We start from the raw sequence: 24,811 nt of genomic DNA, 5'->3' as shown, positions 1-24,811 counted from the left end.
TGTAGCAAAGCTATTATACGACTGGTTGCTCTCATTGTGTAACTGACAAAATCTGAAGCAAGTAAATGCTTCTTAGAAATGGTTTTGCATCACAAAGGAATGGACACAAAGGTTGTTGCTGGTAGATCGTTTTATGCCAAGTACAAAAATTGACGTGCAGTAAATGTGGCCACCCATTTTAATAAAGACAATACATCTAAAGAAAATTTCCTAACAGCGCCCACACTCCACAGAGATTACCTGGCAGGCCTTGGCGGTGATGTCAGAGGGCGTGTCCGGTGAGAACGCCGGTCGCAGGGCGGCTCCGACCTGTGGCAGAGGACCAGGGGAAAAGGGAGCGCGGTGAACATCGACCGCCGCTGCGTGGGCGGGGCCTGCGTCTCCGCGCCGGTGCGCTGCTAACCGTGCGCTAACACCTCACCTCCGCAGCCAAAACAGGCCTTCCTGTTACTGATGTCCTGTGAGACCATCTCCCCTTTTACCTGCCGTCCAAACCTCAGACTTTCACAAGGAGCTTGCACCTGTACTGCAAATGTGATTTCAGTGCTAGTTTGTACTTGGCAGGATTGTTTCTTTGCTGAACAGGTTACTCTACAGGGTTAGTCCTGATCTATGTGGTCACTTCTGGCACTACGATCTTTACTTCACTCTAGTATGTTTCTTCTGCACCTCTGCACCTTGAACTAATGCACTTGTTGTACGTCGCTCTAGATAAGAGCGTCTGCTAAATGCCTGTAATGTAATGTACTTCTGTTCCTACTGTTTGAATGAGAGTGACATCACGCCTGAAGGGTAAGAGAGGTGACGTAACGGGCTAGCGTTGGCTAACGGCGCGCGCGCCGTGCTCACGTTGGCCTGGTACTGCTCCAGGATGACGTGCCCGGGGAACTCGGGCTCCGGCACGGCGGCGAACTTCTTGATGATGTCCTCCAGCGCCTGCAGCCCCGCCATGCGCAGCTGGTTACTGTGGTCCGTGGCCGCCATGAACGCCATGCGGATCAGGTCCGACAAGTGCAGCACCAGCAGGTCACCTGCGCAGGGAGGGAGGGAGAGGGAGAGGAAGGGAGAGAGAGGGAGGGGGAGAGGGAGAGGAAGGGAGAGGGAGACAGAAGAGGGAGAAGGAGAGAGAGAGGGGGGTAAGGAGAGGGAAAGAGAGGGAAAGATGGAGGGAGAGAGGGAGGAGGGAGAGAGGGAGGAAAAGAAAGACAGAGAGAAAGAGAGCGAGAGGGAGAGAGGAAGGGAGGAAGAGAGGGAGAGGGAAGGGGGAGGGAGGGAAAGAGGGAAATACAGAGAGGGAGACAGACAGAGACAGAGTGAGCGATAGAAAGTGAAAGAGAGAGAGAAAGAGCGTGGTTGATAAACACAGAGAGCAAAGTGGCAGGACCGCAGCAGGAACATTCACACCACGGGTCACCAGTGCTGATAATCAGACTGCTCTCAATCAGGGAAGCAGCTGTGCGCAGACACAATGTCTTTTTCCCAGAATGCATTTCACCATCCCTGTGGCCACATATCTCAAAAGGCCACCTCACAGCCACAGAGCCGTGGTGTCAGAGTGAGTGTACAAAACACAGAGAATCAGGACTACAGTGCAGTACAGGAATATTTAGAAACAGCAATAATAATAATAATAATAATAATAATAATAATAATAATAATAAGTCAGTGAATGGGCATGAGTCGCTGGCGGGCAGACGCGTACCCTTGGGGTTCTTGGCCCGGGCGGAGCGGGCGGTGGCCAGGTCGAAGTGCGCCTTGTCCGCGTTCTCGCACAGCAGTATGATGCGGCACAGGCAGTCGGCCGCGAACACCCGCGTCACCCAGCGGGGGGCGACGGAGGGCTTGGATTTGTCGTCCTCCCCCAGGGCCGTGAACATGATGTCGTCGTCCATCTCGTCCTTCTTCTCCGAGTCGTCGTCCTCCTTGCGCATCTCCAGGGCAACGGCCCCCCCAGCCTCTGCAGGGTGAAAAAAACCTCTTTACCCTGGGGGCGGGGGCTGTGCTCCGCGCGCCAGAGCCCCACCCACTGGGAGGAACCGACCAGGTCAACACGGGTTCGTCTCTGTAGGACCTACATATGGACACTCGTAATCTCCACTGAGCTGCTGCACAGACAACTGTCAACATGGCCGCACAGCATCAGAGTTTTAATTACCAAACAAGCTCAGGCGGGTCAAAATGACGAAACCGCCACTCCGCCAGTGCAGTGTTCGCCGCACGCCAGGCGCTGGGGCCGGTAAATAGATCCCAATGTGTCTCCTGGTCCCTCTAAACGTCAGACATGGAGAGAGCGGGCGCTCACCTGTGCTGGCAGCCAGGACATCCTTGCACAGCTTCAGCCAATGGGACAGCTTCTCCACGGCCAGGGAGGACAGCATGTGGCCCAGGGTGTCGTGGATGTCGGAGCAGAGCTTCCTGTCGGTCTCGCGGTCCAGCATGCCGAACAGGACGCCCTCCAGGCCCGTCTCCGTGATGTTCAGGTCTGAGTGACAGCCGGGGTCAAAGGGTCACCAGTCAGCCAATCAGCTGCCACGTACAGCACCATTTCACTGAGCACCGATAACTATTCAATTTCATTTTATTTTTCAAAATTAGTTGAGCAAAAAAAAGGATAAGAGGTTTTTTAAGGCAACAGTGATATTCTTCAGGACTTTCATGAGGGGATAAAAGACAAGTTTAAGGCAAACCTCTGTCATTTTGAGGAATGAGCTATGCTAAACCACACTTAAGCTAAAGTTAAGCATTGAGCCTGAAGGCCCTGCGCTGAATCACTGCCTGGATTCTTCATGCCGCCAAATTAACACTGAAAAAGGGGCTAACATAGCTAATGATAGAAGAAAACCTTCTATTTCATGCCCTGAAAAGTCCGTTTACGGCTGAGGCCGAAAGTTCACATACACCTAGGCTAAAGACATTCAAACTCAATTTATAAAGGAGTAGATATCCTAATTGACTTAACACAGGAAATGTATGGTAACATGAAAAGTGCGGAGTTGTGAAAAACTGAGTTTGAATATCTTAAGTGTATGTAGCCTAGGAGTATGTAAAATTTTGGTACTGTAACTATTAAATATGTGGCATAGCTGTGTAAAGTGTAAAGCCGTGCACACTGTGTAAGGTGTTAAGAGGTACGCACTGACGGGCAGAGCGTAAAGTGTAAAGCCGTGCACACGGTACGCACTGATGGCGGTGCTGTCCTTGCTGTCCCCGGCTCTCTTGGCCAGGCTCATGGCGTACTCGCACACCTCCGCCGCCTCCCGCTGGGCCAGCTGCCTCAGACAGGCCACCGCCGCCCTCCGCAGGAGCAGGTGGGAACTGCACAGGTGCACCTGAGACACACACACACCAGCATCAGGGCTGAGTAATACACACGCACGCACACACACACACGCACGCACACACACCAGACACAGAACAGACGCATACAGGCACACGGTCACAGAAGAGGCAGAAAGAAGATGATGATTGTGGCAGAAGAGCAGAACGGGGAGGTGTCAGGAGAGAGGAGGAGTGAGAGGGAGACAGGAGGAGCGTGTCCTCAGGAGAGAGGAGCAGTGTGAGGGGGAGAGCCGAGGAGCGTGTCCTGAGGAGAGAGGAGCAGGAGCGTGTCCTGAGGGGAGAGGAGCAGCGAGAGGGAGACAGAGGAGCAGTGTGTCCTGAGGGGAGAGGAGCAGGAGCGGGCGCGGGACTCTTACGCAGAGGCAGGGCACCAGGCTGGACAGGTTGACGTGGCGCGGGGCGAACATGTGGAGCTGCTGCAGGCAGGAGATGGCCGCCGCCTGCACCAGCGAGTCCGAGTGGTCCTGCATGATGGCACAGCCCACCAGGCACGACGAGCGGATGGTGGAGATGCTGGCGCTGTTACCTGGCAACGGACAAACGAGAACGCCCAGCCCGTTAGGGAAGCACCGTCCGCCTTAAAAATGCAGCCGGGAGAAGATCCACAAAAATGTAGCAGGGTTAAAGTGTTTGTGTGTGACTGTGTCTGTACAGACAGGCCTGTGTATCAGACAGCTGAAGAACAGAGTGCATTGGAGTACAGAGTGAGTGCAGACAGGACCCTTCCTGTAACGGGACGGTGTAGGGGTGCGTTACCCTGCAGCTCGGGCCCCACGGTGGTGATGAGGGCCCCCAGGCAGCGGCCCAGGCACTGGTGCACCTCGGTGTGGGACGGGGGCACGGTCAGGAGCAGGGTCAGGACCAGCGACAGCGTGGGCTCCACGTACCCCCGATACATCGGCCCGCTGGAGTCCACGATCAGGGCCAGGGAGTGCAGAGCCCACGTCTGCACAGAGACAGAGACCGTGTATTACTACACACCAATCAGAGACAGGGAACAGAGATCCACTGTGACTGCATATTACTGTAGACCAATCAGAGACAGGGAACAGATATCCACTGTGACTGCATATTACTGTACACCAACCAGAGACAGGGAACAGTGTACTAAACTGGGACGGAAACTAAACTGGGACTGTATACTAAACTGGGACAGTGTACTAAACTGGGACGGTGTACTAAACTGGGACGGTGTACTAATCTGGGACGGTGTACTAAACTGGGACGGTGTACTAAACTGGGACGGTGTACTAAACTGGGACGGAGTACTAAACTGGGACTGTATACTAAACTGGGACAGTGTACTAAACTGGGACGGTGTACTAAACTGGGACTGTATACTAAACTGGGACAGTGTACTAAACTGGGACGGAGTACTAAACTGGGACAGTGTACTAAACTGGGACGGTGTGCTAAACTTGGACGGTGTACTAAACTGGGACAGTGTACTAATCTGGGACGGAGTACTAAACTGGGACGGTGTACTAAACTGGGACTGTATACTAAACTGGGACAGTGTACTAAACTGGGACGGAGTACTAAACTGGGACAGTGTACTAAACTGGGACGGTGTGCTAAACTGGGATGGTGTACTAAACTGGGACGGTGTACTAAACTGGGACTGTATACTAAACTGGGACGGTGTACTAAACTGGGACGGTGTACTAAACTGGGACGGTGTACTAAACTGGGATGGTGTAGTAAACTGGGACGGTGTACTAAACTGGGATGGTGTACTAAACTGGGACGGTGTACTAAACTATGCTGAGCACGGCTATGGGACTCGGTGTGTGTTAGGTCTGCAGCGGTCCATACGGTGGGCGGTCCTGGGATAGGACCAGGGGCGAACACAGAATTGCAGGGACCGGAGCCTCACCTGGACCTCGTGGGAGGTGCCGTCCTGGGCGAGAGCCAGCAGGATGCTGACGCTGGTCTTCAGGTGCTGTCCCGACCCGATGCCCCCCACGTAGCGGTGCAGGCAGCCCAGAGCCAGGGAGTGACCCGTCCGGGACACCACGTCCCGCGCGGACTTCAGCCTGCCGCGCAAACGCAAGAGTGGTTAGAGCTGGGCCGCGGGCTGGAACACTCATCAAACAATCAAACCAGGAGGTTGTGGGTTCGATTCCCATAGACTACCGTCACTGTACCCATAAAGCAGGGCAGAAACTACAGTAAGAATCCAGCTGTACAAACAGACAAAATGTAAATGGAAAGCTATATCATTTCTCCTGCATCATGGAGTCTGATAAGCGCTTTAATAACATGGATGATCCTACACAGCCCTAACACAATGACACTTACAGGCAAAGTGCGAGTCATGTTATATTATGTTATGTTCAACCCAACTGACCGAGATAAGTGAAGAGCCCAATTCAGAACAAACAGATCTAAAGAGCACCACGGCTGACAGCAAACAGATGCAGTCCACTCCAGATGCATTGTGGGAACTGTGGTTATCCCAGGCATGGCAGGAGGGAGAGGGGTGTGGTGTGAGGGTGGGGTCCCGTACTTGTTGAAGCCGTACTGGGCCAGGTGGGGCTGGGGTTGGGGTTAGGGGTTGGGGTAGGGGTTGGGGTGTGGTGTGAGGGCGGGTCCCGTACTTGTCGAAGCTGTACTGGGCCATGCAGGGCTGGGGGTGGGGTTAGGGGTAGGGGTAGGGGTGAGTGTGAGGGCGGGTCCCGTACTTGTTGAAGCTGTACTGGGTCATGCGGGTCAGGAGGTGGGGTTAGGGGTTGGGGTTGGGGTGTGGTGTGAGGGCGGGTCCCGTACTTGTCGAAGCTGTACTGGGCCATGCGGGCGATGAAGGTGGCCTCTCCCACCACCTGCGCCATGCGCCCCAGCGCCTCCCCCGCGGCGCACCTCAGGATGGGGTTGGGGTTGTCCAGCGCGCCCATCACCAGGGCCAGGGCGGACCGGCGCACCTCCTCCGGCCCCAAACTGCTCTTGTTCTCCGCCAGACCCTGCGGGGGAAGAGAGGAACGTCCTGACTCCACAAAGCACAGCTAGCGTTGAATGGGTAACCCTTTAGGACATGCCACTGTGACATGCCACAAAAAGTTTATTAACTGTGAAATCCCACCACAGGATAATTCACCCTTAGTAAAGTAGGTTGTTTGGAACATTTGTTCGAAATTAAATATTTTTGTTCTGGAACTCCACTACTTTCAATTACCAGCAGTGATTGTTACATCAGCATTGGAATGTTCAGTTAAAAGCATTCTACATAAATTTGTGATCTTGCACCTCTGAAGGGCTGATTCGTGAACAAATTCAGCGCAACCGCATTTTCCTTTAATACTAAATATAATGCCTTCTGAAATTTTGTGTGGTCTCCCTTCAGTCTGGAAAAGCAAGTGCTGCTCTCTGCCAGCAGTTCACCTTGACATTTAAACTGATACATACAGCCTATATCATTGGCTCTACAAGTTAAATGTAAGATTCCTGAAATCGCTCTTCCCAGACCAGATTTGTGATGAAGCAGCTTCATTAGCTGGTGTACCCAGAGTAAAAGCTGGCGTACAACCGAGCAAAATCTGAAGAGGAACCCAGACTCGGGTCTGCCTGTGCTGTAGGCGGAGCCTCACCTTGAGCGCGCTCAGAACAGCGGTGAAGATGTTGAGCTGGACGGCCTGCTGCCGGACCCCCTTGGCCTGCTTGATGCACTCGGCGAAGTGGTCCAGCATCTGGAGCCTAGCCCACAGGACCCAGGAGCACAGAGCAGGAGGGGGCCGCTGTCAGTGTGAGCTCACACACACACACTAGAGCTCTCAGCAGGACTGAAAACTCAAGCCCAACCCAACCCGAAAACCACACATACCGAACACGCACACACACACACACACGCACGGACGCGCACACACACACAGTCCTAGCGGGTCCTCCCCCCCCCCCCTCACACGCCCACCTGTGTTTGAAGGAGACGTGGGGGAAGACCACGCCGAAGAGCGCCACGGACGCGTCGATGACGGACACGCCGAGCGGCAGGGGCCCGGGGATGGCCTCGCCCACCGGCACGCGCAGGTAGATGGACGAGGGGTCGTGCTCCAGCGCCCCGCTCCCCGACGCACTGTTGGGCTGCAGCTACGGGACGGGACAGGAAACGAGAGTTACCGAGGGCAACCAAGGACTCAAACACCGCAGTGAAGAACCCTTCTGTCACTCAAAGACATGGACTACTGAGGCCAGACATGGAAACGCATCTTAATCTGACAGGATGGGCCGTCATACACGACCCAGACCAAAATGAACCATCATTTTCCTACATTCATATTTAGCAGATTCATTTTACCTAGAATTCCCTGGCATATAAGATGGCTACTCTCACAAATGGTTATGTACTGCAGTGTCTTCACAGTCATGTTTTAACTGCTATAAAACCAGGCTGTGTGAGCATTTGAATGATTTGAGGAGATTGGGAAACCTCAGACTAGTGCCCCCCCCGCCCCACTAAAAGCCCCGCCTCTCGCTCGGTCACCTGGTCCTCGATGGACTTGTGGTCGGTCTCCTGCAGCCAGGAGCCCATGAGCACGCTGTCGTCGTAGTGACAGAGCGAGCGCAGCAGGGAGGTGGTGGTGTTGGCCGAGTTGTCCGTCAGCGTGAACTCCGCCACCAGCTCCCTCAGGAGCGCGTTGAAGCTCCCTGCAGGGCAAACAGACGCTCAGACTCCTCCAGGAACGGGGCTTCAATACAACGTGATGCAGCACTTTCACAACTGTAATGGGGACAGCGGTGTGGTGCGGTGTAGTGGTTAGGGGAACTGGCCTTCTAATTAAAAGGCTGCAGGTTCAATTCCCAGCAGGGCACTGCCATTGTATCTAAACACCGCTGCTATGCATCTTCCAAATGGGTTTGTTCCACATTGTTGGTGGTTCAAGAGAGCAACCATCGTTATTCACATTATTACTATAGGTGTTCTTACAGAATTAAGCTCTAGTGTTTCCTAAAAGAAAGTGCAAGTGCTGATTGTGACAGTCACAGCCCAGTGGCAGAGGCAGCCGGCCTTACCTTCGTAGGTCTTTGGCGGTAAGAGGGCCAGGATGTCGTGTCCTTACCTTCGTAGGTCTTTGGCGGTAAGAGGGCCAGGATGTCGTGTCCTTACCTTCATAGGTCTTTGGCGGTAAGAGGGGAAGGATGTTGCGTCCTTACCTTCGTAGGTCTTTGGCGGTAAGAGGGCCAGGATGTTGCGTCCTTACCTTCGTAGGTCTTTGGCGGTAAGAGGGCCAGGACGTCGTGTCCTTACCTTCGTAGGTCTTTGGCGGTAAGAGGGCCAGGACGTCGTGTCCTTACCTTCGTAGGTCTTTGGCGGTAAGAGGGCCAGGACGTCGTGTCCTTACCTTCGTAGGTCTTTGGCGGTAAGAGGGCCAGGATGTCGTACAGCCTCAGTCGCACCATGGCTGCGCTGGCCTTCAGGTGAGCGCCGTGCACCTTGATCACCGCGGGAACGCTGCAGTTGTTAGGGCAACGCTGGTTAGAATGTGCACAGACGGCGAGACAGGACACAAGAGCAGGGGGAGGCTAGAGATACGGCCAGGTTAAGAGCAGGGCCGTGATCTAGGATCGTTTTTCAGGGGCTCATATCCTAACCTTACGCATTAGGAGCTCAAAGCAAAACTGACCAGACCAGCACACCCCATACTGCTTCCTCCAGTTTCAGATCAAGGGGTGCAACGCTGAGCATGATGGGAATTCTTGTACTCACTGTGACATCATGGTCATGGCGCACTCTATGGGGGTCATCAGCCTGCGGATCACGTCCTCCGTGAGGAGCTCTGGACAGTGGGCCACAAAACTGCGCATGGCTGCAGGGGAGAGGAAGAAGGGTCACCTATGGTCCCTCACCCTCCTTTAAAGAGTCGCAGGGTAACCGCACGGCCCCTGAACCGCCTTTAAAGAACACGTGCGGTCAAAGCAACTCCACCTCACAGAGCTGAATTCCATTTTTCTGTTAACGTTGTCTTATAAAACCAGTGAGCCTCCTGTTTCACCTCATTTTCTGTTCCTGATCCACCTTTTGGCCGTGGTTCTTTGCCCAACTGCTGTCATTTTCTCCATTAGCACCCAACACAACAACAAGGGGAGAGAGGAAGAGGAGGAGGAGGAGGGCCTCACCGCAGAGCGCCCCAGCGCGCCCCTCCAGGGTGACCTGCCAGGTGAAGGAGTCCCCCCGGGCCTTCTCCGCCTCCAGCTCCTTCTGCGAGCGCGGGAACACGTTCCTCCACAGCAGCAGCATCTTGGGCAGGTGATAGCGGACCAGGGAGGGGCCTGGACGGGGGGAGGGGGAGGAGGGTCAGGTTCAGGGTCAGGGTCCAGGAAGGAGATACACATTTAAAAGCAGTCAGGGTTAGGGTAGAAGATACATGTTTAAAAGAAGTGAGGGTTAGGGAAGGAGATATACGTTTAAAAGCAGTGAGGGTTAGGGAAGGAGATACATGTTTGAAAGCAGTGAGGGTTAGGGAAGGAGATACACATTTAAAGGCAGTGAGGGTTAGGGAAGGAGATGTATGTATCAAAGCAGTAAGGGTTTGGGTTAGGGAAGGAGATACACGTTTAAAGGTACTGAGGGTTAGGGTCACGGAGGAGACGTGTTCTGTGTGCAGAGAGAGCGCGTTAACGCACCCAGAGTCATGAGGGCCCCCAGGAGCAGCCAGCCGGCCTGCGTGCGCTGCAGGGAGAGGCGGCTGTTCTGGGCCGCCGTGCGGAGCAGGTCCTCCGCGATGCTCACCACCATCTGCAGCAGAAAGAGGGACAGAGCTCAGAGACACACACACACGCTTCCTCATCTGAGAACATACGCCAGCTAACCTACGGTTCACCCGGCACACAGCGACTGTTCAGCCGCAAAGCAAAGCTCAGAAGGCGGTCGTTAGTGCGGTCGGCGTCAGATCGCGGGCGTGGTCGGGTGGGTACGGACCTTTCCCTTGGAGTGCGGGATTCCCAGGGGGCACTGGTGCACGCCCCCCAGCAGGGCGGCCATGGCGAAGCTGTAGCCGCTCACGGCCTCCGGGGAGGTCTTCAGGTTGTTGATGCGCTCGGCGCAGCGGTCCAGCAGCGGGGTGAGCTGATAGGGCAGCGCCACGGCGACGCAGCGCAGGCACCAGGCCGCCGCCAGCCGCGCCGCCATGCTGGGGTGCAGCAGCACCGACGTCACCGTCTCCAGGAGACCTGCGTGGAGACCCACAGTGCAAAGGGCAAAGGTCAGAGGGAAGCCTGCTAAAGGACAATGATTCCCTGGTAACTCTTTTTAAACCAGTGTAATTTCCTCCAGTGATGCTATTCTTCTGTTCATGTGAGGGGGCTGTTTGTGGTGGTGGGGGGGGGGGGGTAACCGATAGAGGGCTCCTGTATGAGCAGCAAGGCGGTTTTGGTGGTGGGGGGGGGGGGGGGGGTTTGTGGGGGGGTTAAAGGCTGACACCGATAGAGGGATCCTATATCAGTGGCGAGGTGGGTTTTTTTGGGGGTGGGGGGGGGCAGGCTGGCGTACCGATAGAGGGCTCCTATATCAGGGGCGAGGCGGTTTTGGGAGGCGGGGGAGTCTGTGAAGGGGGGGGAGGGGGCAGGCTGGCGTACCGATAGAGGGCTCCTGTATCAGGGGCGAGGCTGTTTTGGGGGGGGGGGCAGGCTGGCATACCGATAGAGGGCTCCTGTATCAGGGGCGAGGCTGTTTTGGGGGGGGTTTGTGAGGGGGGGGCAGGCTGGCGTACCGATAGAGGGCTCCTGTATCAGGGGCGAGGCTGTTTTGGGGGGGGTTTGTGAGGGGGGGGGGCAGGCGGGCGTACCGATAGAGGGCTCCTGTATCAGGGGCGAGGCGGTGGCGCTCAGACTCTGTACCAGGCTGCCCAGCTCCTTCAGGGCGCACACCATCACATGCTGGCTGGCCGACACGTCCGCCCCGCCCGCCTTGTTCTCCCCGCTGGTGTCGTTCACCACCGCCTCTGCGGAAGGGAAGTGGGGGGGGGGGGGGGTAGAGGAGACACACAGAGGGAGCGGAACGGGGGCTTTTGAGCAAGCTTCATCCCCCAGATCGAGTCCCACATCACCACTCACAGGCACGGATCTGAACAGTAGCACTAACAATAAACCCTTAACACCAAAGATGCATGTCGCTTTACTGCCTTTCAAAATCATTAGGCAGCAATATATACAGCACAGCACTCATACCTACTCCAAGATTCTAACCAAGGTTTACTCACAATGGCATGCAAAATATTACTGTAAATACTGCTATAAAACGCATATCTTTAGACAATAAGAATAAATGCTTGCAATTAGCAGTAGTGGGGGTTTAACCAGACAATGATAATAAATATAATAATTCTCAGTACATATCAAAATCAGTTTTAAAAATTTTGTTTGGCTTTAATGAGATAATGGTTTTGCAAATTGTTTTCAGATTTTAAATTGAGATTCCCGTCTCCGTAGACTACGGTTACGCTTGACTGCAGACCCTCAGTTAAACCCCCACTCCTGCTGCCGGGCTTGCCGTCATGGTACAGTGACCCGAGGAGCGGTACCAGCTGCCGCCAGAGGGGGCGCAGCTGAGCAGCGCTGCCGCAGACGGGTGACTGGCGCACGGCACGAGCTCACAGACCTGGCTCTGAAGGTTTCCACAGACACTGTGACCGCCCTAAAAAAAGACCTGTGTCTTAGGGTTCACATGACCATCCCTGTCCAGTAGGAGCTTGCAGTTCCACGTAGCGTCTTAAAAAGCAACCTTGGCTAATCAGTTTTTCGCCTGGGCCCCACAGAGGAGGGATTTTTGCTCCATCCAAACGCATTACATTTTCGTAGCGTCAGAACAAGCGTTTGTGAGCCTAACATTTATGAGCCTCACGGCTCATAAATCATCTTTTGAACCAAGGCAAAGATGCTCGAACAGCAGAGTCAGCATCAAGATTCTCAACTGCTGCTTCCAAGGCTTCACTTCAAAATATAAGGGACAGCCTTGCAGCACTGAGGCAACACTTAAACCTAATGTTGCCAAACTGCAAGCTCTCTACACACCCGACGTGTTCAAAACTTCAGAGCCCTTCTGTAAAATATAAGAAGAGAAGGTTGAGCTGATTACAGAGATATTCCCTCACGGGAAGTCACTTCAAAGGGAGGGAAGGAAAAGGAGAGAGTGCGAGAAGAAAGAGTGAATTTTTGGGAAAAGTCAGACCTCCCACAGTAGAATGTTCCCCCAGTGGTTTCAAAGCAAATCACAGAGTAAGAATACTGAAGTTTAAAAATGAGAAGAAATGAGTTGTGAAAATAAAAACTGTGTCACCTAAAAGGGTGAGAGCAGTGGGTGACGAAATCAGGAATGGAATGGATTTTCTGACACACGTTAATGAAATGGCTTTTATATTTAAGTAGCTATATTGAATGAAGTGAAAGTGCTAAAATATGATAGTTGGAGATAATAATTTTAAAAAGTCGAACAGGTTTAGAACTCAGTTATTTGTGTCAGCCAATGTGTGGAAAAAGGGCAAATTGGGTTCAATGCGTTAAAAATGAAAAATAATATGGGCTTGCTTCTATCGAGTTACGTTTAGTGAAGGGCAAGAGCTTCTCAGCATGCAAATACAAAATGTAGGCTGCATTAGTGCCAAGTCTAGACGTGGGTTAGTGGATTAATAGCCAGGCAGCTACTATATAAAATGATGTGCCTAGCCCATGGACGATTGCCAAGTGACCTCTTTCACAGAGCAAAGTCACTTTTCCATGAAAAAAAGCAGGCCGATATACAGCTAGAACATGAGCTGATATATTTTGTGGATGCGTTCACAGGTGATAGAGCCTGATCCACAGCAATGTTAAGTGCTAGTTAACAACCTTTGGTTAATCCTTGCGTCTTAATCAAAGCATAAAACAATATAGAGAGACGTTCAGTGGTACTAACAGTCTAAATCCAAACCTATGTCCAACGCTATGTCCTATGCCCATTAACTCACAGTCAACAAATGCGTATATCGTACAATATTCCAAAGGATCTGACTACTTGATTTATGATTTTTAAAAACGGTTCGCATGCGTCCAACTTGGCTCGGCGCCGACTTCCGTTCACGACCCGCACTTCCCGAGCGCACGGGCCAAGAGACGTTCTAGAACTTTCCCTCAGGATATGAGGCGCAGAAAAGCCTCCTTAGGACGCCACCCGGGCTTCAGGCCTTTATTCCAGCACCACTGAATTCAAGTTTTAAAAACAGAGAACATTTGAAACAAAGAGAAGGTGAAGCGTGACAAAGACCAACAGAAAGAAAGTTGAAAAAGGGCGATATGTTAAACGTGTCAAGCGTTGCAGAGGCGGAAAACGACGCGGGGGCAAGCGAAGCGACAACGAAAAAGAGCAACCGAAAAGAAGCAAACGTAACCCAAATAAAGTGTAAAAAAAATAAAAATAAAAATGAGTACTTACTCTGCAATGCTCTGAACCTGGACACTTCCCCCCCATCAACCACCTCCTTACCGACAGCCCGGGTCTGCTTGGCGATGGCCTGGCAGAGCTCCTTGGCGGCGGCGATCTGGGCCTTCTCGCCGAGCAGGCCGCCCAGCGAGGCGCGCAGCATGAAGGAGACGCAGCGGCGGGAGTAGACCGCCTCCACGTGCGTCTGCGTGGCGCGCGGGTGCGACACCAGCTCCAGCACGTGCGACAGGAAGGTGGCGAAGTTGCGCTCCAGCCACTGGCCGCCCAGCGTGGTCACGAACACCACGTACGCCTGCCGGAGGGCACGCGCAACATCAGCACCTCTGACAGCCAATAATATCGCTGGTGTTACTATGAACATGATTATTATTATGATCTACAGTAGTGGCACATAGTTATCATCATCTTTATTACTACTAATACTACTGCTGCTACTACTACTGCTACTACAACTACTGCAGTTACTGCTACTGCTGCTCCTACTACTACTACAACTACTGCAGTTACTGCTACTGCTACTACTACTACTACTACTACAGCTACTGCTGCTACTACTACTACTACTACCACGACTAAAGCTACCCCTCCTACTACAACTACTACTGCTATTACTACAACTACAACGACTACCACTACTGCTACTGCTACTACTACTACCACTACTACTACTATTACTATTACTAATGCCACTACTGCTACTACTACAACTACTACTACTACTGCTGCTACTATTACAACTATTTTCCTAGATTTCCCACGTTCGATTATATGCCATCAGTTCGAAATCTTACAAAAGCATTGACGGTATTTAAAAATAATCAATATGACCTTCACTGAACCAAATGAACCTAGCAGACAGGCATAAAGGGAAGCCCAGAGGGACTGAACTGACCTGCGTGACGCCCACCCGCACCTCCCTGCTGACGGACCCGCCCCCCTTCAGCATTTCGCCCCCGCTCTTCAGGAAGCCCGACCCGCCCCGCAGGAAGCCTGTGGCCATCAGCTCCAGCACCTCCTCCAACGTGGCCTTCTTCACGTTCTGACGCATCACTGCAACACGAGACACTGTCACTGCAAGGCTGTGACATCACTGCAACACGGGACACTGTTACTGCAAGGCTGTGACATCACTGCAACACGGGACACTGTTACTGCAAAGCTGTGACATCACTGCACCAGGGGACACAGAGTCACTGTAAGGCTGTGACATCACTGCACCAGGGGACAGAGTCACTGCAAGGCTGTGACATCACTGCAACATGGGACACTGTTACTGCAAGGCTGTGACATCACTGCACCAGGGGACACAGAGTCACTGTAAGGCTGTGACATCACTGCAACATGGGACACTGTTACTGCAAGGCTGTGACATCACTGCAACATGGGACACTGTTACTGCAAGGCTGTGACATCACTGCAACACGGGACACTGTTACCGCAAGGCTGTGACATCACTGCAACATGGGACACTGTTACTGCAAAGCTGTGACATCACTGCACCAGGGGACAGAGTCACTGTAAGGCTGTGACATCACTGCACCAGAGGACACAGATTCACTCACTTCCCTTCTCCATAGCAAGCAAACAGCAGTTAACACTACAACAGTCCACTTCTTATCGCCGTGGCGATAGCCACGACGACAGAGACCGCCCTCACCGGCAGCCTGCTTGGGCATCAAGGCAGTGGCCATCACGGTCCCCAGCAGCTTGGACACGGCCACTCGGACCCCGTAGTTGGACCCCTCCAGGGCCTTGAAGCAGAGGGTGGCCACGTTCTCCAGCTCGGTGGTCCACATGAAGACGGCCTCGTTCTGCAGCTCCAGCAGGCACTGTCAGAGGAGAGGGATCAGAGCACCGCCGCTGGGCCTGGGGAGCTGGGGTCCGCCTTCCATACCCACAAACATGGCAACACATTCCGCAGAAACGCTCCGTAACTAACATTCTGTGATGTATTCCATTCAATATCATGCACCAGACAAGTAAGTCCCACACCAATTAAGTCAATAATTTGCGCAATCATGAGGTTCACATGACCTTGGTTCACCCTCAGGCTAAATGCTCATATTTTATTTTCTGGTGTTCACTAGAAAGCATGATACCAAACCCGGGAATGCATTTGAATGAAGCAGCAGTGCTTCTTTTCAGCGTTACCTTGGCGACGGCACATCTGACGGCCATCGATCGGTCGGTCAGCAAGGAGCGGGCGTTCTTGTAGATGTCCCGGTGGCAGGAGGCCGCGGCCCCCCCCAGCCCGCTCAGGACCTTCTGCAGGCTGAGCAGGATCTCCCCACGGCCCTGGGACTGGGGTCAGCGAGGAGGAGTGTGAGGAGGAAGAATATTAAGCCGTTAGTCCCTTCTCCTTGCCTCCAGACAAAAGCCAGACACAAAAGCAGGTCTAACATCCAAAATTGTCCTATAGACTAGTGAAAGGAAGACTAAGCATAATGCATCCCACAACAGGCAGCACTACTATGTATTGTTAATCATTTCCAAGAACCAATCAAAAGACACTCAATAACGAAACACTGATTGGTTCACATCAGTGAGCCTCTCACAGCATGATAGCTCCACCCATTTTGGAGTCAAAGAAGCCAGATTTTTCCATTACTATAACGGGCTTTCCTCACAGTTCTCTTTTTCTGCATCGGTTTTAGAGACAACACAGCAGCGTCACATGCAGTGAGGGTACCTCAGCGCTTTTCAAAGCCTTCAGGAGGTTGTTGATGGTTTCGGGGAAGGAGCTCCCGAGCATTCGGCCCATTTTCTCGTAGAAGGCCCCGACGCACGCCACTGCGGCGCTGCGAACAGGGAGCGGCGGGTTAGCGCAAAGCGGCGTGGTGTCCCTGCAGCACTGATCAATGCTGATCGATACAAGAGCGATCAGCGCTGATAGCTGATCTGTGGTAGTGATCAGCACTGATGGATGAGGTGTAATAGTGATCAGTACTGATGGATGATCTGTGGTAGTGATCAGCACTGATGGATGAGGTGTAATAGTGATCAGTGCTGATGGATGATCTGTGGTAGTGATCAGTACTGATGACTGATCTGTGATAGTGATCAGTAATGATGACTGATCTGTGATAGTGACCAGAAATGATGAACTCAGGTGACAGCCCCTGTGTCCTAACCCCTGTCCTTCATTCTTCAACATGCTACCTGACTTCCACAGTCAGTAAATTACAATTTCACAAGAGGCTGCAGAAACATTGAGGTACGCCACACAGGCACTAGCTGGAAGATCTCCCTCATATACACATGCTCTATGGAATGAATTTACCCATAATGTCCCCCTGATGTACACAGTTCAAGCCCAAACACGTTTGGTGTTCATCTTTAGGGATTTGAACTTAAAGTTACAGTCACTGGACTCCAGCCTCAACCAGCAGCAGACAGATAAGCAATAACAGAATATATATTAAACCCCAAGGAAAAATAAAATGTAATTGCAATATAGTACATTCCCAAGTACTACCAAACACTACAGTCCTCAGTACCTTAGATAGGCTACAACCCCAAGTGTTCGTGCTGAAATGTAGTGCTATCCCCCATCAAGAGGACTGACAGACAGATGCGTACAGCGTGTATTACAGACTGTACTATTTTGCTAAATCTGAGGGTGTTTGGGAATAGGAAATGCTGAAGAAAAAAAACACAGCTCACAGTTTAGTGGGCAGGTAGGAGGGCGTGTCGTCTTTGCTCTTGATGATGTCATTGCACTTGTCCAGAGTCTGGAAGACGGTGAAGGTGTCGCCGATGCTGTAGAGCGTGGCCAGGTTTTTGGCCAGGAGTTTACGGGTGGGGGGCCCGGGGGCACTGCTGATGAGGCCTGTGAGCTGCTCCACCAGCTTCTTCTGCTTCTCTTTCACATCCACCTGCGCGCACACACACGCGCATGCACGCACACACACCATGCATACACGCACGCACACACACCACGCATACACGCACACACGCACACGCACACACACACACACACACACACACACAAACACACACACCTGTTGTCAGCTACACCTGAATTCTGCTTCTCACTCCCATCCCCCCAACTCATCTTACATCGGCAAGATACACTGACTGCACCTTGAACACTAAATAACCAATATAAACAACATTCATTCCAACTGGGGAGTCCATCCCCAGGTGGTCGAACAATCAAGTATATTTTCCATCGGGTACTGAATATGTGCTACACAAGCTTCAGAGCTTGTGACTTCAGTAATGTGATAATCATGTAGATGATGTTGTACAAATAAAATGGTTTGAATACGGTCTTAAGAGAGAAGTCTTAAGATATGAGTATTTTTCACATATATTAAAGCATTTTTAATTGAGCCTTACTTGTGTCATACTATTTGTTGTGACTGATCAACAACATAGACGTCTGCTCTGTGCAATGAGAGGAAGAGGACGGTGAGAAGCACTAGCCAAGGCCTAAACGACTCGGCGATCACGGCTGGGCCACCTACCTTGTTCGCTGCCACAAGAACTTTGTCCAAGAAACGGAGCCATTCGAAGATGAAGACCGGCCTCTTGGCCTCGGTGATCTGGGCCAGGGCGTCCTCGTTGAGCAGCAGACTGTGGGCCAGCTCCATCGGAAGACGTCACAAGTAACCAACAAGTCGAAATGAATTCAGGGTTCCTTTGCAGGACGCCCGGTGAACTGGCCTCGCCTCTGAAACACAGCACAAGAGCGCTTCGGATATTAAACCTTTCAAGCCTGCTGCAAATGATGAAGATAGGCGTCTTTTCAAAAGGTGAGCTAAATTAAATAGGCCTGCAACCAACCTAAAACCCCACAGCAGTACTTCATGATTTGCAGCTGGGAGAAGTTTCTGAGAAAAGCCTGGGCCCATAAGCACTGAGCTTTATTTCTCTACTGTAGTTCCTCTCAATGCAGAAATGAGTGAAATAAAGAAAGGTTGCAAATGGGATGCTACCATCCCGTTCCAATAGCAAAGACCTTAAAAAGAAGCTGTTCATTTAACGGCAACACACAATTACGCTCACTTATTTAACTTAAATGAAATATATTTGAAAAAAATATACATTTCATTTCACTAAGTCAGCACATCAAGAAGGCAGTTCATTGATATTTTGCATGTGCCTCAGCACTGATCATGTTCAACAACATTGCAAGAAATTAATGATGCGAGACCACTCCAAATAAGTAATCATATCTTGGTAAAGACTGAAAAACCCAAGACCAAATTTTCTAGAGGCGCTGAGGATATTATAACCGATCTTGGTTAAATTTGTGGTAAAAACTTCATTTTGAAATGTAGGTTTTTTTCACAGATCAACTTTCAAGATTATAATCACTCATAACTCTGTTACTTTTCATTTTAAGGTGAATGTAACCATGCAAAAGACAGAGTTGGAAATTATCTTTGAAATGATACAAGAACCATCTCTATGACCTATAACAATGTAGATATAGCAAGTCCAGTCATCAAGTCACGCTAATTAGCCCAAACTTCATTAGCCCATATCTCCATTAATAATGATGGAAAATGAGTGCAATCAAAACGATACCCCAACCATTATCTAATGCTCTTATTCCTGGTCAGTGTCGCAGGAGGGCTTGAGCCTACCCCAGCATGCATAGGGCAAGACGCAGGAATACACCCTGGACAAGTTGCCAATCCATCTCAGGGCACACACAGCATTCACTCACCATTCATACCTACGTTCAATTTAGAGTCTCCAATTAACCTAACATGCATGTATTTTTGGACTGTGAGAAGAAACCGGAATACCCGGAGGAATCCCTGCCCGGGATTCTAACATGAGACCATCTTCAGTGGAAACAGCGCTAACACAGCACCACCGTGACGCCCTCAAACCGATACTGCACCACATAATTAGCTAATTAATTAACTCGGCCAGCTCATTTCAATAAACCCGACCTCGTTTCACCTCCTAAAATACAAACACGTCCATTAACTTACATGCCAATTCGACCACGCTATAGATACGCAGAAGTGTCGACCAAGCTGTTCACTGCAGTGAACATGACAATAATGGCTGGGCGTTCTTAGCCACAAATAAAACCTTTAACATCAGGCAAAATATGAAAAAACAAGCTACAAACAAAATTTGTAGCTACTTAACCGCCAGCCAAGGTTAAGTACACACTGTAAACACTGAACCAGTGACCCTCCATATCACCACTTGTTCTTCCTGTTAGTTCATGCAAAGCTATTCAGCTAACCAGTTATTTCACCATTCGTGTTCATTCGAAGAAACGCAGATTCAAGTTAGCAACGAGACAAAACTGTAAACACAACACGATCCTTATATCTAACCCAACTAGGAAGCCAACCTTCAAAGTGTTCGCTAGGTAAGTTACAACACACGAATACCTGCTAGGAGCTGCCAATCTACATATCAACCAGTTTGTAGCTAGCGAAATGAAAAAATTGCAATGAATTCGAATCTCTATGTTTAATGAATTAGGTATCTAACGCACCCAAAACAAACACTTTACAAGAACTGTATTTAAAACATGTTCATAATATTTGTTAAGCTTGTGAAACCAATTAGAACAACAAAAAGGGCCTTTAATCACCTGTTTTGTCACCACTCGACGTTCGCGTCTAGTTAGCACTTAGCTCAAACATGAGTGACAACGAAATTATTCCGCCTGGAAACAGTCCGCGATTTGAGCATCAAACGCTACAGACATTTGAGAAAATTGTGAAAATCTGATCATAGTCAACAAAAATAAAAACCCATATTTTCTCAGAACAATACTCAATCTAATTAATAAGCGGTAGTTACCGTTTTTTGTACTTATGTTTTTATTATTTTATATATCAGGAACGTTGGACTGTGAAACCAGAGTACTACCAGAAATATGAGTGCCGAAGGACCGGAAGATGCTATCTAGTAGTATTCGCTACTAGCTGGACACTGGACAGTACCTCATTAACTAACACGCTAACGGCAGTTAATTTAACCATTTTAAATATTTGCCATACATTGGCTGAGATAAGTCTTATTTTATGTTGCCATTGAAATCCCTGAGATGGCAGACGATGAAGATGATTATATGTCAGACGCCTTCCTCAAGAAGATGTAAGTTAGCTAGTCTAAGCTTTGCTTACAGTAATGAACCGTGCCAGTAACAGTAACAGTAATTTATCGTGCTTATCACAATCATCCGTCTGGGGCATAACAGCAGTATCCACCTGATACATTGATATGGGATGCACGTCGTGCTTATTAAATGTGTAACTAGCTAGTTATAATGGGGATTCAGTTTATTTTGGTTGTTGACTATTTGATTCGCTAGTTGGGAGGTTATACTAGTTAGAATACATGACTGTGGACGCACTATTAGTTCTAGCTACGCAAATCAATTTAAAGTTGCTGAAATATTTGTTTCCTCTCCAGTAGACAGTAGTAGTTGTTCCGAATTCATGGTTTGCAATTATTTGATGCTAGTTTGATTCTGCCTTCATTAAAGTTTGGATTTTACATAGTGGGATTTTTCGACAGCTTTCTTTGTGAACTTATGGTGAAACAGCAGATCTCCATTTCTGAGTTTCAGTCTGTCCTTGCTTTATTTTGTCTTAAGCTACATTTTCCAGGTCGAGATGGCGAGTTGTCTTCTTATAAAAAATGTCTGTCTCTGCCTCTCCAATCCATATAGGGAAGAAGTGAGACCAGGCGTGCCCATGGTGAAACGAGTGAAAGCCGCACTGAAAAGAGAAACACTGCACAAGGAAAAAAATGAAAAGAACCGTCAGAAGACCTACAAGGAGCAGGAGCAGGAGAGTCGGGAGGCCTTGCTGCACAACAGCATCAGCAATGAAAACCGAGGTTTTGCAATGCTACAGAAAATGGGCTACAAAGCTGGCCAGGGACTGGGAAAAGACGGTCAGTTTTTATGGTGGAAGATCGGCACGGAAACGAACTGTTAAATATGGGGTGCATGCAAGATGCGACACCATTACTAACATTTCGTTAATAATGCTTTAAAATTATTTTATAACAATAGAAAAATTAGATAAATATTGTGCTGTCTTTACTACAGGGGCAGGAAGGGTTGAACCTATTCCACTGAATATCAAAACAGGTGAGTCCAGCCTTTTATATTTTTTGATTCTTCGTGCATAGTACCCATAAATAGTTACTGACTAATTACTGTGGCTGGAGAACAGTAAATCTCTTAAGGAAGATGTGTTTTTTCCCACCAATCAGACCGAGGTGGCATTGGAATAGAGGAAGTGAAAAAGAGAAAGGCGGAGGAGAAGCTGGAGCATTACAGGCGCAAGGTACAGGTGAAACAGCACGTTGAGAAGCAGTCACTGGAGGACTACAGGTAAATGGGACACGTAGTTTCCTCACTATACAACATGTGTGCGCACTTTTTGAAGGAGCTGGCCACAGCAATCAATGACCAAGACATAGTTCTCTTTCAACAGGATAGCATTTTCCTTCCAGATTGATGCATACGCTATCCTGGTAGTGTAGTGGTAGTATAGTGGACTCAATGTGGACGAACAAATGTGTAACAGAGGCCCTGTTTGTTTTAAGGTCCTCGCTAACTCAGAGCGAGTTGTGGTGTTGAACGAAGGCATATCTGCGTGTCTGCAGTGGGCCCCATTCACAAATTTATTTGTGAGAAGGTTCCTACGAAAGAACAATATGAGATTCATGACACATGTGCAGACCTGTTCATGTGATTTGCATAAGGAAACAGCCATGAACAAATACAGATAAGAAAAAAAAAAAAAAGATTAATGCCGAAATGTTATTGGAAACGTTCTTATACGCAGTTTACGATCAGATGTGATCGTACGCATGTTTCGTGAGTGAGGCGCAATGTTACGGATGCATGGCGAATGCCATCGCTGCGTAGTGTAGTAGATATATGATGAGATGGTGAGTGTGTAAGCCTGTCGGGTCGGTCCCCTCTTCCTCAGGGCCAGGATGAAGATAGAGAGGGAGGAGAGGCAGGCGGAAGGGGACCTCAGGAGGAGCCAGCGCGCCTGTGAGCAGCTGGACAGCCAGAAGGTCAGTGACACCCAAACGGCGGCAGAGAAACTCCCGCCTGTGTGGGGCGCTATAGCAGCCACCATCTATCCATAACCTTAAAGCAGCTTTCCTTTTCCCTGACTGTCCCTTTTCGTTCGTTTGTTCGTTTTTGTGTCAGTATGTCTTTATATGTGTGTTATTTGGGGGTGGGGCTGTCACATGATTATCTTGCTGCACATTGGGACGGTACTGTTCCAGGCCATGCGTGCTTTCATGCACTTCTGTTCTAAGTGTGTTCTACACAGATCACTTGGAAGGAAGGGGAGGGGGGGTGGGGTTCGAAAGGAAAACATTATGACAAGGACTTGTCCTGGCCAATAGTATAAATGATGGATTTGGATATTACTAATATAAGATATAGCATGAATGTACTTAATATTCTTCAGTTCATGCATTTGCTTTATTTAAAATGTCAGCCATATTATTCCCCCTTGTCACATGCTATATCCAGGTGTATGGCTATTGAGGAGATCTGGAGGTCACAGTCATTCTCTGTGCTAATGCGACAGTCAGTGTGTGTGTCATTTAATTTTCTGTTTTATGATTAGCACATTAGTGTCCCAAGAGAAAGCTGGTACTGGCCGGAGACTGACTGTGACAAAGAGGAAGACGACGACGAAGAGACTGAAGCCAAGCAAGAGAACGAGGAAGACGAGGAAGAAGAGCTCACTGTTAGCATTCTCTTATTATTATGCGTGAATATTTGGGCTAAAGACACCCGTTCAGTTTGGGTGAAAATGCAAGATGTTATTTATTAGTTTGTTTGCATGAAAATGAATGAAAATGATTGTTTACATGTCAAATAATTGTTTACATGTCAGATTTGTTTTTAGTCAAATATTTTGATGAAAGGTTAATGTTACCAGTTGATTAATTACTTTTGTATGTTGTATCTTGTAACATTTCATTTTTATTTTTCAAGGCTGTAGACAAGCTGCAGATTTTGACATCATACTTAAGAGGCGTGCATTTCTACTGCATATGGTGTGGGACCACGTACAATGGTAAGGACCACATTGCCTACCATTAAGGTGTAATAAACACACAATGAACATGATTCCACATTTTTTTTTTTAAAAACACAAAACTGACCTTCAAAGATTGTGCATTTGGCAGTTCTTTTTTTTTTTTTTAAATCTCCAGCTTCTCCACTTATTTACTGCTGAAATTTTGAACTATACGTGTTATTCCGCTGCCTTACATATATGGTCATGCCACATTTTGCGTACGCTCTATAAATGTTAATTTGCACATTCTCCCTTTTCTGCCCTGCAGATGAAGAGGATTTGACATCAAACTGTCCAGGTGACTCGGCCGCGGACCATGACTGAACGGGCCAGTAGCCTATGGAACGAGAGAAGCATTCCCAGCCCTTACGCTGCTAGTCTTCCTCAGTTCCTGCGGAGCATCTGGACATGGACATTAGGGAATGACAGTCACTGTCACTTGGGTGGTTTCAGACACGCTGTATATATGAACAGTGTATTTCAAAGTATTTTGTAAAATAGTTCTTTAGTAATGTTATTAAAAATATAAAATAGTTGTAGCCTAATTTGGTATCTGCCTGAAATAGAAAACAAAAGTTTCTGTATTGAGGTGAGGAAATCTGTAGTCTGTAACTTACAGTAAATGTTTTCTCCTAATGAATGTTTAAGCTTAAAGCCGATTTTTGTAGTCATTGTATTTTCTTGCTTGTGTTTTAGTTTCGTGTTATAAAAATAAAGTCTTGTTTCAGAGTGAAGAATGCTAGTTTGGGAATTGGAAAAGCCTTGGTATAATCTAGGAATGACGAGTGATACAAAAAAACCATCTTATTTGTGTCGGTGTCTCTGTGTATCATATCGTGTGTATCAAACTTCACAAGACAAGTACCTGTAACCGCACTGTGCTGCTAATGTCACTAAGCTTTCTTTGTAGGACATGCAGCGCAGTCCGTAAGTATTGGGACAGTGCCACCATTTTTGTTTTCCCTCTGTACTCCAGCACATTGGATTTTAAATGAAACAGTGAATATGAGGCTAT

General features: G+C 49.3%; 2 protein-coding genes across 7 annotated transcripts in view; one reads left to right on the top strand and one right to left on the bottom strand.

Annotated features, from left to right (window-relative positions):
- heatr5b (HEAT repeat containing 5B) overlaps nt 1-20,445 on the bottom strand; it is a 30,491-nt gene extending 10,046 nt beyond the window's left edge. The window contains exons 1-26 of one of the 5 annotated variants that reach the window (XM_064318381.1): nt 20,316-20,445; nt 18,214-18,419; nt 17,408-17,619; nt 16,434-16,542; nt 15,896-16,045; nt 15,402-15,573; nt 14,637-14,794; nt 13,787-14,036; nt 11,115-11,270; nt 10,250-10,500; nt 9,955-10,066; nt 9,448-9,600; nt 9,038-9,137; nt 8,673-8,782; nt 7,814-7,977; nt 7,244-7,419; nt 6,924-7,029; nt 6,109-6,299; nt 5,216-5,375; nt 4,096-4,285; nt 3,696-3,865; nt 3,182-3,329; nt 2,303-2,482; nt 1,703-1,957; nt 850-1,031; nt 241-309 (exon numbers count right to left, since the gene is read on the bottom strand). In XM_064318381.1, coding sequence (XP_064174451.1) covers nt 241-309; nt 850-1,031; nt 1,703-1,957; nt 2,303-2,482; nt 3,182-3,329; nt 3,696-3,865; nt 4,096-4,285; nt 5,216-5,375; nt 6,109-6,299; nt 6,924-7,029; nt 7,244-7,419; nt 7,814-7,977; nt 8,673-8,782; nt 9,038-9,137; nt 9,448-9,600; nt 9,955-10,066; nt 10,250-10,500; nt 11,115-11,270; nt 13,787-14,036; nt 14,637-14,794; nt 15,402-15,573; nt 15,896-16,045; nt 16,434-16,542; nt 17,408-17,619; nt 18,214-18,339 — 4,050 coding nt within the window. In that variant the 5' untranslated portion in view covers nt 18,340-18,419; nt 20,316-20,445. Of the gene's footprint in view, nt 1-240; nt 310-849; nt 1,032-1,702; nt 1,958-2,302; nt 2,483-3,136; nt 3,330-3,695; nt 3,866-4,095; nt 4,286-5,215; nt 5,376-6,108; nt 6,300-6,923; nt 7,030-7,243; nt 7,420-7,813; nt 7,978-8,672; nt 8,783-9,037; nt 9,138-9,447; nt 9,601-9,954; nt 10,067-10,249; nt 10,501-11,114; nt 11,271-13,735; nt 14,037-14,636; nt 14,795-15,401; nt 15,574-15,895; nt 16,046-16,433; nt 16,543-17,407; nt 17,620-18,213; nt 18,420-20,109; nt 20,132-20,315 lie in introns of those variants that run through there. The other 4 variants (XM_064318376.1, XM_064318378.1, XM_064318380.1 and 1 more) reach the window with 4 other exon arrangements.
- On the top strand, nt 19,883-24,533 carry gpatch11 (G patch domain containing 11). 2 transcript variants are annotated; one of them, XM_064318397.1, is made up of 8 exons: nt 19,883-20,087; nt 21,402-21,628; nt 21,786-21,827; nt 21,953-22,073; nt 22,678-22,768; nt 23,338-23,460; nt 23,712-23,793; nt 24,065-24,533. In XM_064318397.1, exons 2-8 carry the CDS (start codon nt 21,427-21,429, stop codon nt 24,118-24,120), a joined length of 717 nt encoding a protein of 238 aa, XP_064174467.1. In that variant the 5' UTR covers nt 19,883-20,087; nt 21,402-21,426; the 3' UTR covers nt 24,121-24,533. The 2 variants fall into 2 exon arrangements, with proteins under 2 accessions (XP_064174467.1, XP_064174466.1); XM_064318396.1 differs by lacking the exon at nt 19,883-20,087 and adding an exon at nt 20,601-20,824.
- The last annotated feature ends 278 nt before the right edge of the window (nt 24,534-24,811 follow it).

This window comes from Anguilla rostrata, chromosome 18, assembly GCF_018555375.3.
Source record: "Anguilla rostrata isolate EN2019 chromosome 18, ASM1855537v3, whole genome shotgun sequence".
In the NCBI taxonomy this organism is placed as follows: domain Eukaryota; kingdom Metazoa; phylum Chordata; class Actinopteri; order Anguilliformes; family Anguillidae; genus Anguilla; species Anguilla rostrata.
The sequence above is the reverse complement of the archived record's forward strand: the minus strand, read 5'-3'. Positions and strand labels throughout refer to the sequence as shown.

Bases quoted from the DNA above. Each gene is read 5' to 3' on its own strand.
- gpatch11 (XM_064318396.1), top strand. From the start codon at position 20,775: ATGGCAGACGATGAAGATGATTATATGTCAGACGCCTTCCTCAAGAAG. The intron at 20,825-21,401 runs GTAAGTTAGCTA...CAATCCATATAG, and splicing joins GACGCCTTCCTCAAGAAGAT to GGAAGAAGTGAGACCAGGCG. The intron at 23,461-23,711 runs GTTAGCATTCTC...TTATTTTTCAAG, and splicing joins ACGAGGAAGAAGAGCTCACT to GCTGTAGACAAGCTGCAGAT.